Below are 13,283 nucleotides of genomic sequence, written 5' to 3' on the forward strand. Positions count from 1 at the left end.
AGTATGCTAGCAATGAAACAGACTTCATGAGGGCTCCATATATCACTAATGAAACCTCATTAACAGCACTGCATCATTATCAGCCTCAGTTAATTATACAGTCATTTATCATGAATTAAACAGGCCCTCACGTCCCCTCGCCCCCTTAAACAGGCCCTCACGTCACCTCGTCCCCTTAAACAGGCCCTCACGTCCCTCGTCCCCTTAAACAGGCCCTCACGTCCCCTCGCCCCCTTAAACAGGCCCTCACGTCCCCTCGTCCCCTTAAACAGGCCCTCACGTCCCTCGCCCCTTAAACAGGCCCTCACGTCCCTCGCCCCTTAAACAGGCCCTCCGTCCCCTTAAACAGGCCCTCACGCCCTGCCTTAAACAGGCCCTCACGTCACCTCGCCCCTTAAACAGGCCCTCACGTCCCCTCGTCCCCTTAAACAGGCCCTCACGTCACCTCGCCCCTTAAACAGGCCCTCACGTCCTCTCGCCCCCTTAAACAGGCCCTCACGTCACCTCGCCCCCTTAAACAGGCCCTCACGTCACCTCGCCCCCTTAAACAGGCCCTCACGTCACCTCGCCCCCTTAAACAGGCCCTCACGTCCTCTCGCCCCCTTAAACAGGCCCTCACGTCACCTCGCCCCCTTAAACAGGCCCTCACGTCACCTCGCCCCTTAAACAGGCCCCTCACGTCACCTCGCCCCTTAAACAGGCCCTCACGTCACCTCGCCCCTTAAACAGGCCCTCACGTCCTCTCGCCCCTTAAACAGGCCCTCACGTCCTCTCGCCCCCTTAAACAGGCCCTCACGTCCTCTCGCCCCCTTAAACAGGCCCTCACGTCCTCTCGCCCCCTTAAACAGGCCCTCACGTCACCTCGCCCCCTTAAACAGGCCCTCACGTCACCTCGCCCCCTTAAACAGGCCCTCACGTCCTCTCGCCCCCATAAACAGGCCCTCACGTCCTCTCGCCCCCATAAACAGGCCCTCACGTCCTCTCGTCCCCTTAAACAGGCCCTCACGTCCTTTCACTCGGGACGACTGCTGACTCCACACGCATTCCTGCGAGCCTCCGCCAACGGCCCGCGCCGTCCTGTCAGATCCGATGATGCTTTAGCCCTATAGAGAACGGGAAGCAATTTAAGACCCCTTTTGTGTGAAGCCCGACGCGTTCGACTGTGAGAAATGTCCCTGTAAACAGCCGCTCGACCTCTGAGACACTTGCACGTCAAGAAAGACTTGAACTTTGTCTTCGGGTCTTATTCATCAGCGCGGTTCCACAAGCTAGCGATCAGCCGTCTGTCTGAACAGTATTTTAACCTCTTCATCTCGGGCATTTTTGGGCTGCCGCCTGCCATTTTTCGCACCCAAATTTAAAAGCTAACACATACGGTGCCAAAAATTGCTCTTATTTTTCTGACAAATTAAAAAAAAGACTAAAATGATCAATAAAGAATATTGCACATGTTTATCAATCTTATCACGAATAAGATGAATTGTCGAATTGTTGTTGTTTTTTGCAAGCATGTAATTCTGGTTCCGTTCTCTCCATCGCCCTCGAACAAGTCTCATTTTATTCCACTAGATGGCAGCAAGTACTAAATAAAATCACATTCCATCACAACATGCAGATGTGAACTGTAGGGGGCGCTCTAGCGCATCTCAGCGCTCACAGACGAGCGCGTCCATAGACATTCAGTCTAATGTTCAGTTCAAGCACCTCCCTAATTGTTTCATTGAATATCTCGGCCTCTGAGTGGACTACAAGCTCAATCTAGGTGTCATTATAAAGCTGAAGATTGATGATATATAACATTTTAGCAACAACCAAAAATATATTTTCCCGATGACTGGTTAAGCACGCTTTTCCTACTGGACTGCATATTTTGTTCTGGACATCCAAGACACCACATTGGTTTATTCACACAAGCGCACAGACACGTACAAAACAGCTCATCTTTTAGACCACTCGTCTATTTTTGCATGTTTATTAGGTGCTATTAGTGACAAATCAACAAGGGAAATGTCTTACTGAAGGGACTTACCGGATACAGCAGGGGTGCCCAATACATTGATCACGATCTAACAGTCGATCGAGAAGGCAATGCTGGTAGATCGCACAAAATTGAAATGTACTTTCGTTAAATTTTAATAAAAATAAATATAATGTCTTTGCTTCTTTTAGTTTCTGTCTGACATGCACTTGACGAATAAATATTGAGCAGGTGATGTTTTGTTTACTCAGTTGGCATGACAACTAGGTTTTGCGCATACGCGCCTAGGCGCGTTTGTTTACTCAGTTGCCATGACAACTAGGTTTGCGCATACGCGCCTAGGCGCGTTTGTTTACTCAGTTGCCATGACAACTAGGTTTGCGCATACGCGCCTAGGCGCGTTTGTTTATTCAGTTGGCATGACAACTAGGTTTGCGTATATGCGCGTTTGTTTACTCAGTTGCCATGACAACTAGGTTTGCGTATATGCGCGTTTGTTTACTCAGTTGCCATGACAACTAGGTTTACTGCGCTACTCAGCTGCCATGACCTAGGTTGCGATACGTTTGTTTATTCAGTTGCCATGACAACTAGGTTTGCACATACGCGCCTAGGCGCGTTTGTTTACTCAGTTGCCATGACAACTAGGTTTGCGCATATGCGCCTAGGCGCGTTTGTTTACTCAGTTGCCATGACAACTAGGTTTGCGCATACGCGCCTAGGCGCGTTTGTTTATTCAGTTGGCATGACAACTAGGTTTGCGCATATGCGCGTTTGTTTACTCAGTTGCCATGACAACTAGGTTTGCGCATACGCGCCTAGGCGCATTTGTTTATTCAGTTGCCATGACAACTAGGTTTGCACAGGTCGTTCAAATGCCCTGACTATTGTAATCTATTGTGCTGTAGGTGTTTTGGGTTTAGTGTTAAAACTGAATGATATCAACATTGAACATTATTATATATTTGTTTAATTAATTAGAAGATGAATTCCATGTAGGGATACATGCAGTAGTCCCAACAAGCATTTTCTTATTTTAAATGAAACTGTGTTTTTTAAGTTGGTAGATCTTATTGAGTTGGTCATTTAAAAGTAGATCATCACACAAAAAAATTTCTGGGTATCATTCCTGGATACAGGATGCATTACCCTGTATCCAGGAACTTAAACATGTTAAGCGTGCACTTATTTCTCAACATAGCGCCCACTTTTATACCTGCCATGCTCTATTAACGCCAACTGTTCAAAAGCACATATTGTTGTGGTTCACATGCGGTACTTTTGGCCATTTAGCATACAGTATGTTTCTGGTGCATGACGACAGCGATGCAGTTCACTATGTTTTGGACCAGAGCTGCTGATCTGGACCAGGATTCGGTGCTTCAGAACCACCTATGAGATGCTTTAAAAGCACAAGTGGTTTGCGGCCATCTTTAAACGCTCAATGCCAAATACCATCTCCCGTTCTCGACGTGAGCCACTATATAAACAGCGAGATGTAGAGATGCCGCTGACCTCAGAGGATTCAGACTTCTAAAGGCTCCTCAGAAATGATCCCTGAGGCACTCCAGATCTCGGGAACGTATTGAAAATCGATCCGCGGGACTCAGAGACCAGAGGAGTCTCGGTGCACTCATACAGGACGTGTTTGTGTCCATGTGCATTTGATCTTTGTTTTGAAACGGACGCACGGCCATGAGTGTGTTGGCTCGGACGCAAGATGTTTGAGTCCAGATATTTGACTAGGATCAAGGGATTGCGGGGGGATTTCTTGAACACATTATGCTCCACATTACAGGACTTTGGATCGAGATGTTTGATCTGCAATCGGAGCGCTCTCTTCTCATCGGTCTCGTACCTCATCACCTCTTTTTAAGGCTTTTACACTGTGCTTAACACCTTTTTAACCCCACGTTAAGCAGTGTTTACTCTTGTAGTGTTAACAGAAGGGTACTGCTTTGGGTTTGCGTTAAGGGTAGAGATGCATACACTTACACATATCCATTTGGGCAGGTTTTGCTGCACGTCATGGGGCGACAATTTGGTACTCTACACTCGCAGACGTCACAACCATAGTGATCTTTCTGATATCCCAGAGGACACTCCAGAGAACAGTAGGAGGACAAATCGGGACAGGTGTCATCTGAAAGAGAACAATTAAAACAAGTTGGATTTACATACATCAGATGATACTGTACATGGTCAGAGCTGTCAATCAAGCCAACATACTGCTATTCTACAACCTTAAATCCTTAAACCGAGACCAGGTGAATCCAAATCAAAACATGCAATATCAAAACAGGACTTTTATTATGAAACATGTGATATCATAACTTTTATAGTGTGTGTGTATATGTGTGTGTGTGTATGTGTGTGTGTGTGTGTGTATGTCTGTGTGTGAGTGTGTGTGTATGTCTGTGTGTATGTCTGTGTGTGTATGTGTCTGTGTGTATGTGTGTGAGTGTGTGTGTATGTGTGTATGTCTGTGTGTGTGTGTGTGTATGTCTGTGTGTGTGTGTGTCTGTGTGTATGTGTCTGTGTGTATGTGTGTGAGTGTGTGTGTGTGTGTGTGTGTATGTCTGTGTGTATGTGTGTGAGTGTGTGTGTGTGTGTGTGTGTGTGTGTGTCTGTGTGTGTGTACTCACTGCTCACACACTGGCACAGCAGACAGCCTCTAGGGTCCTGCTGGAAGCCGAACGGGCAGTCGTGCCCAGAGAGTGAGCAGTTCTCCAGTGGCGGGCACAGCAGCGGACTCACCGTCTCATATGACGGTTCTAGGAAACACAATGAACAAAGACGATAAATATAGTTTCTCCTCAACAGTTCATGAATCCATCATGGAAACATTTTACTCCGCATACGAGTAACAACTCAATAAACGACAATGACTCGGCGTTTTACTCTCGTCCCAAACTGTCAATATTAAACTATAAAAATACAAAGTTAAAAACTATGATCATCTAAACAGAATCAATTTCAATATTTATTGTGTGGAAATAATTTCTATATATTTTACCACATTTGTGGCGTCATTTCCAGCACAGCAAATAATTTCACCCCTAATAAAGTGTGTTCAATAGTTCGTGTTCTTGATAACCAAGTGGACAAAAGTGTCCGTGAAGAGCTTCAGATGAAATATGAGACAAAAAGTTTTATCAATCAAGCTGTAATTTTGCCAAGTTATGCAAAAAGTGTGAAAATATGCTTTAATTGTGTGTATTTACAACACATAAAATGTTAGCCATTAAATTAGTCTTATGGTGCGTTCACATACAACATGAAGAGAGCGTTTTGCGTGGCGTGATTACATACAAAGTCAATGTAAAGGGGCGAATTGATGTGAATTCGAGGCGGGCACCGCAAATGACACGACTCAAACACGCAAAATTTCTTAATTCAAAATTTGCATAATGGTGTGTTCACATACAATGCGTAGCGAGTGTTCTGTGTAGCGTGATTACATACAAAGTCAATGCAAAGATTCAAATTCGTGGTGGGCGGTGTGAATGAAGCGAATGACGCGACTTGAACATGCAAAATCGCTTCATTCGAAATTCGCATAACGGTGCGTTCACATACAAAGTCAATGCAAAGGGGCGAATAGATGCGAATTCACGGCGGGCGGTGTGAATGAAGCGAATGATGCATCTTGAACTCGCGAAATCGCTTCATTCGAAATTTGCATGATGGTGCGTTCACATACAACGCGAAGCAGAGCGTTTTGCGTGGCGCGATTACATAGAAAGTCAATGCAAAGATGCAAATTTGTGGCGGGCGGCGTGAATGAAGCAAATTACATGATTTGAACTCGCAAAATCGCTTCATTCAAAATTCGCATGATGGTGCGTTCACATACAACGTGAAGAGAGCGTTTTGCGTGGCGCGATTACATTTAAAGTCAACACATAGACGTGAATAGACACAAATTCACAGCAGGTGGTGCAAATGACGCGATTCAAGCACGCAAAATCGCTTCATTCGAAATTTGCATAATGGTGCGTTCACATAAAACGTGAAGCGAGCGTTTTGCGTGGCGCGATTACATACAAAGTCAATGCAAAGGGGCGAATAGATGCAAATTCGAGGCGGGCACCGCGAATGACGCGACTCAAACACGCAAAATTGCTTCATTAAAAATGTGCATAATGGTGTGTTCACATGCAGCGCAAAGCACGTGTTCTGCGTAGCGTGATTACATACAAAGTCAACGCATAGACGTGAATGGATGCAAATTCATGCCAGCTGGCACGAATGACGCAGCTCGAGCACGCGAAATCACGTCATTCAAAATTTGCATAACAGTGAGTTCACATACAACGCTAACCAAGCGAATATATTTATATTAATACATATAAAGTCAATGCAAATGGGCGAACAGATGCGAATTTGCGACAGGCGGCGTGAATGAAGCGAATGACGCAACTTGAACACGCGAAATCGCTTCATTCGAAATTCGCATGATGGTGCGTTCACATACAACGCAAAGCGAGCATTTTGCGTGGCGCGATTACATAGAAAGTCAATGCAAAGATGCAAATAGATGCAAATCCGTGGTGGGCAGCGTGAATGACGCGACTTGAACACGCGAAATTGCTTCATTCGAAATTTGCATAATGGTGCGTTCACATACAACGCGAAGCGAGCATTTTGCGTGGCACGATTAAATACAAAGTCTACGCAAAGATGCGAATAGATGTAAATTCGCGGTGGGCAGCGTGAATGAAGCGAATGACATGACTTGAACGCGCGAAATCACGGTGCGTTCACATACAATGCAAAGAGAGCGTTTTGTGTGGCGCGATTACATAGAAAGTCAACGCATAGAAGTGAATAGACAGAAATTCACAGCAGGTGGCGCGAATGACGCGACTTGAACGCGCAAAATCGCTTCATTCGAAATTCGCATAATGGTGCGTTCACATACAATGCGAAGCAAGTGTTTCTCGTAGCGCGATTAAATAGAAAGTCAATGCAAAGATGCGAATAGATGCAAATTAGCGGTGGGCGGTGCGAATGAAGCAAATGGCACAACTCGAACACGCGAAATCGCTTCATGTGTGTATTCGTGCGAGTTTAAATTTAAGTTTAAATCCAGCAGTCAAACTCGCGCAAGCAATGTGAGGCGGAAATTTTTTTCGCGTTGTATGAACACACACTGATGGACATTATTAGACATTAAATAAACTACTGAGAGTGAAACATTTTTTAACAAGACTTTACTTTCTATATGAAAGCACCCGAAATCACCCAAACATGTGGACAGTTTAAATTTAAACGAAAATCGAGCTTGCATAGCTTTAAGTGTTAGCGTTCACAAACTAGCATAAGGTACGGTACAGGCTCAGTCCTAAGATCATGTTCAAACAACCACTCTCAACTTCAAGTGAGTTTGATGTTTAGCTGTGATGTAAACTGCTCAGATGTTTCTGGTAAATGCATCCTGATGTGCTCGACTACAAGAACTGTGCGTTAAACAGTAACTTCTGTTGTTCGGCACACATTCTTTGAGCCGCTCCTGGGGGTCTCATGTTCCTAAACAGCGTCCTGGTGCACCGTTAACTGTCCAGTGATTACACATAAACGAAGCTGCAATTACCATCCATCCTCCCGATCCATCCGCTTTGATGAACGAGTAGCCTCTCATATCTTTAAAACTACAGTATGAAGCAACATAGCATGAACAAAAGCACCCTTCTGTTATCTCAGATGCAACCTTTAAACCACAAGAAGGCGCTTTTGTCGAGAGCAACGCAAATGTAATGCCACGTGTGCCATCGCATGCCTTGTGTGTTGGCACAGATGCAGCAAAAGAGATGCAATTCATTATTCTTCCTGGAAATAATAATCTGCAATTAAGAACAGCAGGCGGCTTCCATTCCTTATGGGGCGGTAAAAGTGAAAGCTTCTGTAGTCTTAATGACGCCTGCTGTTGTGCACTACTGAGTGGACGTAAGTGGAACGTGAGTTTGAAGACTTCCTTTAATCAGACACACATTTCAGCTGAAGAACTGACCCTGTGGTGGCCTTACAGAGCAGCGTTGTATCCATATATACAGATATAGACACACTATCTATAGACAACATTATACATAGAATATCTATATAAATAGAGACTCTCTCTCTCTCTCTCTCTCTCTCTCTCTCTCATGTGTGTGGTCGAGTTTGGCCCCGGGTCAAACCCCAACTAAAGGGTTGCGCTCCTTTGAATACTTGGAATAGTTTGAGAGGTGTAACGGTGACGTGTCGACACGTGTTTCCTCTGTGAATGAGAGACTTTTACAACGTTTGTGCAAAAGTATTCCCGTTTCAGTTTGTGTGCATGTGCCAGTTCATGAGTATGCTGGAATAATTATAGTCGACTTCATCTGCGCATCGTCAATGTACAATATGGCGACGGTATTTGCACATTAGATATTCTAAAATGCATGTGTGAGTGTATGGCAAGCCGTTTTAACTTATATTCATTTCCAGGATATGAATTCTTGATATCAGAAACGAACGTCGTCACTAGTGAAAATGGAATTCTTGATATCAGAAACGAACGTCGTCACTGGTGAAAATGGAATTCTTGATATCACAAAACGAACGTCGTCACTGGTGAAAATGGAATTCTTGATATCACAAAACGAACGTCGTCACTGGTGAAAATGGAATTCTTGATATCAGAAACGAACGTCGTCACTGGTGAAAGTGGAATTCTTGATATCAGAAACGAACGTCGTCACTGGTGAAAGTGGAATTCTTGATATCAGAAACGAACGTCGTCACTAGTGAAAATGGAATTCTTGATATCAGAAACGAACGTCGTCACTAGTGAAAATGGAATTCTTGATATCAGAAATGAAAGTCGTCACTAGTGAAAATGGAATACTTGATATCAGAAACGAACGTCGTCACTAGTGAAAATGGAATTCTTGATATCAGAAATGAAAGTCGTCACTAGTGAAAATGGAATTCTTGATATCAGAAACGAACGTCGTCACTAGTGAAAATGGAATTCTTGATATCAGAAACGAACGTCGTCACTAGTGAAAATGGAATTCTTGATATCAGAAACGAACGTCGTCACTAGTGAAAATGGAATTCTTGATATCAGAAACGAACGTCGTCACTAGTGAAAATGGAATTCTTGATATCAGAAACGTAACGCCGTCACTAGTGAAAATGGAATTCTTGATATCAGAAACTGAACGTCGCTCACTAGTGAAAATGGAATTCTTGATATCAGAAACGAACGTCGTCACTAGTGAAAATGGAATTCTTGATATCAGAAACGAACGTCGTCACTAGTGAAAATGGAATTCTTGATATCAGAAACTAAAGTTGTCACTAGTGAAAATGGAATTATTCATATCAGAAATGAACATCGTCACTAGTAGTGGTGTAGTGGGCTAAAGCACATAACTGGTAATCAGAAGGTTGCTGGTTTGATCCCAGCACAATTACAGATATCAAGAATTATAGTTTTTACTAGTTGAAATACAATTCTTGATATCTAAAATGAGCATTGTTGCTAGTGAAAATTTAACTGTTGATATCAAGAATTCATATCCTGGAAATGAATAAAAGTTAAAACGGCTTGCCATAGCGAGCGTCCGTACCCTCACAGAACGGGCAGCACTCTCCGGGGATTTTAACGGGGTTCTGGCAGCTCTGTTTGCAGGCCATCGCGGTACAGTGAGGTTCTCCGTCCACACACTGGCAGAACGTGCAATCGTCTTCTTTCCACTGCTCGTCGTGAGCTCGCAGTTTATGATCCATCCAGCAGCTCGCCTTCGTGCTCTCCAGCGACAACAGCTCCACATCTACAGACACAAATTCACACAATGTCCTGAAAAAGATGTTTCACAGTGCAACTGCTATGACACATATTCACACACTAATGGATTTAACACGTTTTGAGTTCCCGGTCAAAAATGACCGACCCACTAAGATTGTTTATAATCTCTCATACTCCATTTATGATCACAAGATGACTCCTTTTTTGAGCATATATTTTTATATATATATATTTATTGATAGGATTAATTGAACAAATATTATATATATATTATACTCAAAAAAATTATTTGTAGAATGCAATGAGCAAATGAGTTTCAGTGCATGAAATTCCCGCTGACGCACATAAATATGATAAACAAAAGTGTCTTTTTGTCACATTCTAACAAAACTGTTATCACGATAATCTTTTTCATATTGTTCGATATCGATATTTATCGCGATACACATTTACACATTGCACTTTCTTTTTCAAAGTTGACGGAAGCAAAGAAGAAATAAAAAATTCTAAACAGTCAAAATAGTCTCTACAAAACTGCACAGGGGGTCCAGAGACGGCAAAATGGATTTGTTTATTGGATTTGTTTATTATTAAAGGCTCGTAACATGCTGATTAATAAAGACACATTTAGGAGGGAAAAACGTTTTGGTCTAAAAGCTGCTTTGAAACACGTTATCTCATGCGGTGCTTCATGTCTACACACATGCAGGAAAAAGGTGTCACGTGTGGAGCGGGACAGGGCAGAAATGATGCATGTTTGTTGCTAGAGAACAATATTCATTTGTGCATGCATGTGTGTGTGTGCATGCATGTGTGTGTGTGTGTGCGTGCGCATGCATGTGTGTGTGTGCGCATGTGTGCATGCATGTGTGTGTGTGTGCGTGCGCATGCGTGTGTGTGTGTGTGCGTGCGCCTGTGTGCATGCATGTGCATGTGTGTGTGTGCGCATGTGTGTGTGTGCATGCATGTGTGTGCGTGCGCATGTGTTTGTACGTTTGTGCGCATGTGTGTGTGCGCATGTGTGTGTGCGCATGTGCGTGCATGTGTGTGTGCGCATGTGCGTTGTGCACGCATGTGTGTGTGCGCACGCATGTGTGTGCGTGCGCATGTGTGTGTGCGTTTGTGTGCGCATGTGTGCATGCATGTGTGTGTATGTGTGCATGCGTGTGCGTGTGCATGCGCATGTGTGTGTACATGTCCGAGGACTTTGTGTGTGCAAAGGACTGGAATGATCCTGAACACATAATATTTCCATTCATTTTTGACCGGGAACACAACAAGTGTAACAAAGTGAAATAAAGCCAAATTTGTTTTGTGTTTTCAGACAAAAGTCAAGGAATTTTATTCCAATTGGATTAAGTAAAAAAATAAATAAAAGGGTTCAACAATACTCCAAAGTACTTTATGGGGCTTTTCAACTGCACGGTACAACTTGACTCGGCTCACTTTTTTGGGGGGTTTTCCACTGTGGATAGTATCTGGTACTGGATACTTTCTTTAGTACCATCTCAGTCGAGGTTCCAAGCGAGCCGAGCCGATACTAAATGTGACGTCAAAATCCTGCAGATCACTGATTGGTCAGAGAGAATCGTCACTAAAGGCGTAACTGGATTTCCGACACGCGACATCAACCCGCTAGTTTTAAAGTTAGCAGAAATGTCTGTGCACAAAATCACACCGTGGTCAATAAACGAGGTGCAGACGGTCCTCTCATTAGCGACGAGCAAAACGAAAAAGTCTCTCAGGAAGTGTCTCAGCTGTCGGCCGCGCACGGATGCCACCGCACCAACTAACAGTGCAGGGAAAGATTAATAAACTAAAGTGACGACAGAAACATCAAGGAAACGTGGAAGTGGTTGGATCAAATGGACGCTCTCTAGACCGGCGAGCAATGGGACGGAGAGTGCGCTGGACTCGGTCACGGCATTGTTGGGGTCCACGATGGAGGATGGTACGTTTTGTTACGTTAACTCGATACTCCGCTTGAAAGCTTCATTTTATTTAGTCGAGCAGCTGCTGGAAACTTCTAAAACAACCAATTTAACCGTTACACGTGTGTAAAATCACCATGAACAACTGCTTTATGCAGCACAATGAGCTAGCAGCTAACAGCTAGCGCTCATGTTATTGTTTATGTCGCGTTTAAGATGATGTCACGGCAGTAGAGGCGGAGTAACTATGACGATGAGCCTATAGTCCCGCCCACACTGAGGCGGCACTAAACTGCAGTGGAAAAGCGCCATTAGACTAGTGGTTATTAACATATATTGATGACTGTAAAACTACCGTACCTATACAGACGGGACAACATTCACCCTCAGGAACGTAGAAGTTATCACAGACCGGTTCGGCACATTCGTCTTTAGTGCAGAATGATATTCCAGCCCGACACTGACAGAGCCAACACGAGTCCATCCGATGCACGTCGCCTTCCGCAAAATCCTTCCCGTTATGAACGCACCGCGGAGAATCTGCAAACACAATAAGATAGAGTCAAGTATTAATGCTTAAACTGAAGCATTGATTAAAAAACTGTGGCCAATATCAGTGAGATCAGCACTTTTGTGAAACCTCCGGCGCTCCGTCCAACCAACTCCAGTTGGGAATCTCAGCGCTGGCATGTGAAGCCGTGTGTAACTGGCACACACACACACACACGCACACACACACACACACACACACAAACACAAACACACACACACACACACGCACACACACATATGAAAACATCAGCCAAGGCCAAGTATGCTCTGCAGACAGCAGACGGACAGTCACGTCTCTGGAATAACACACGGAAAGCTTCTCTGTCTCCTGCTCCTGTACGGATCATTAAAGATCCAGTCAAATCCCCTTCGCTGATGCACGATATCTCCAGGATTATCTCTGGACTACAGCAAAACTGTCGGTTTATGAACTTCAACATAACTACGTTTCCATCCACTTTGGATTTTAATTATTACCGTTTAATTCACACAATTGCAACAGAAGGAAATATCAGAAGATATAATCCGTAGCCATAATCTTTAGTGGCTGGAAAAACTTCCATCAAGAATAAAGTTAATGTGTCTTTTAAATAAATTGAGGAAAACTCTCCGTTAAGCTGTTTGTGCTGTCACGTGACACTACATTTATGCATTAATGTCATTTTTCTCGATAAAAACTGTTTCCAGTGTCAACAAAGGATTTATGCGCTAAACTTGTCGACACTTGTGATTATATATGCACCATATAACGGTAACATACAACATGCATCATGTAAAACCGCAAACATGTGAAACAGTAAAGTCTGCTGGTAATAAAGGGTTCATATTTATTCTGCTATAAGCCTCTTATAAGCTCTCAGTGTTTGAGATGGTAATAGAGCATCTGCGGAGTCTGGGTATCTCAGCGAGTATTGACGCTGACTATCACACCTGGAGTAGTGAGTTTGAATCGAGGGCGTGCTCAGTGACTCCAGTCAGGTCTCCTTAGCAACCAAATTGGCCCGGTTGCTAGGGAGGGTAGAGTCACATGGGGTAACCTCCT

General features: G+C 43.8%; 1 protein-coding gene across 1 annotated transcript in view; it reads right to left on the reverse strand.

Moving 5' to 3' along the window:
- The window catches only part of LOC127662264 (cysteine-rich motor neuron 1 protein-like), a 43,968-nt gene that overhangs the window by 17,966 nt on the left and 12,719 nt on the right, over nt 1-13,283 (reverse strand). Inside the window, 4 exon segments of the mRNA XM_052153395.1 lie at nt 3,974-4,121; nt 4,624-4,752; nt 9,580-9,783; nt 12,050-12,229. Coding sequence (XP_052009355.1) covers nt 3,974-4,121; nt 4,624-4,752; nt 9,580-9,783; nt 12,050-12,229 — 661 coding nt within the window.

The sequence above is a fragment of the Xyrauchen texanus genome, chromosome 22, assembly GCF_025860055.1.
Source record: "Xyrauchen texanus isolate HMW12.3.18 chromosome 22, RBS_HiC_50CHRs, whole genome shotgun sequence".
Classification (NCBI taxonomy): Eukaryota; Metazoa; Chordata; class Actinopteri; order Cypriniformes; family Catostomidae; genus Xyrauchen; species Xyrauchen texanus.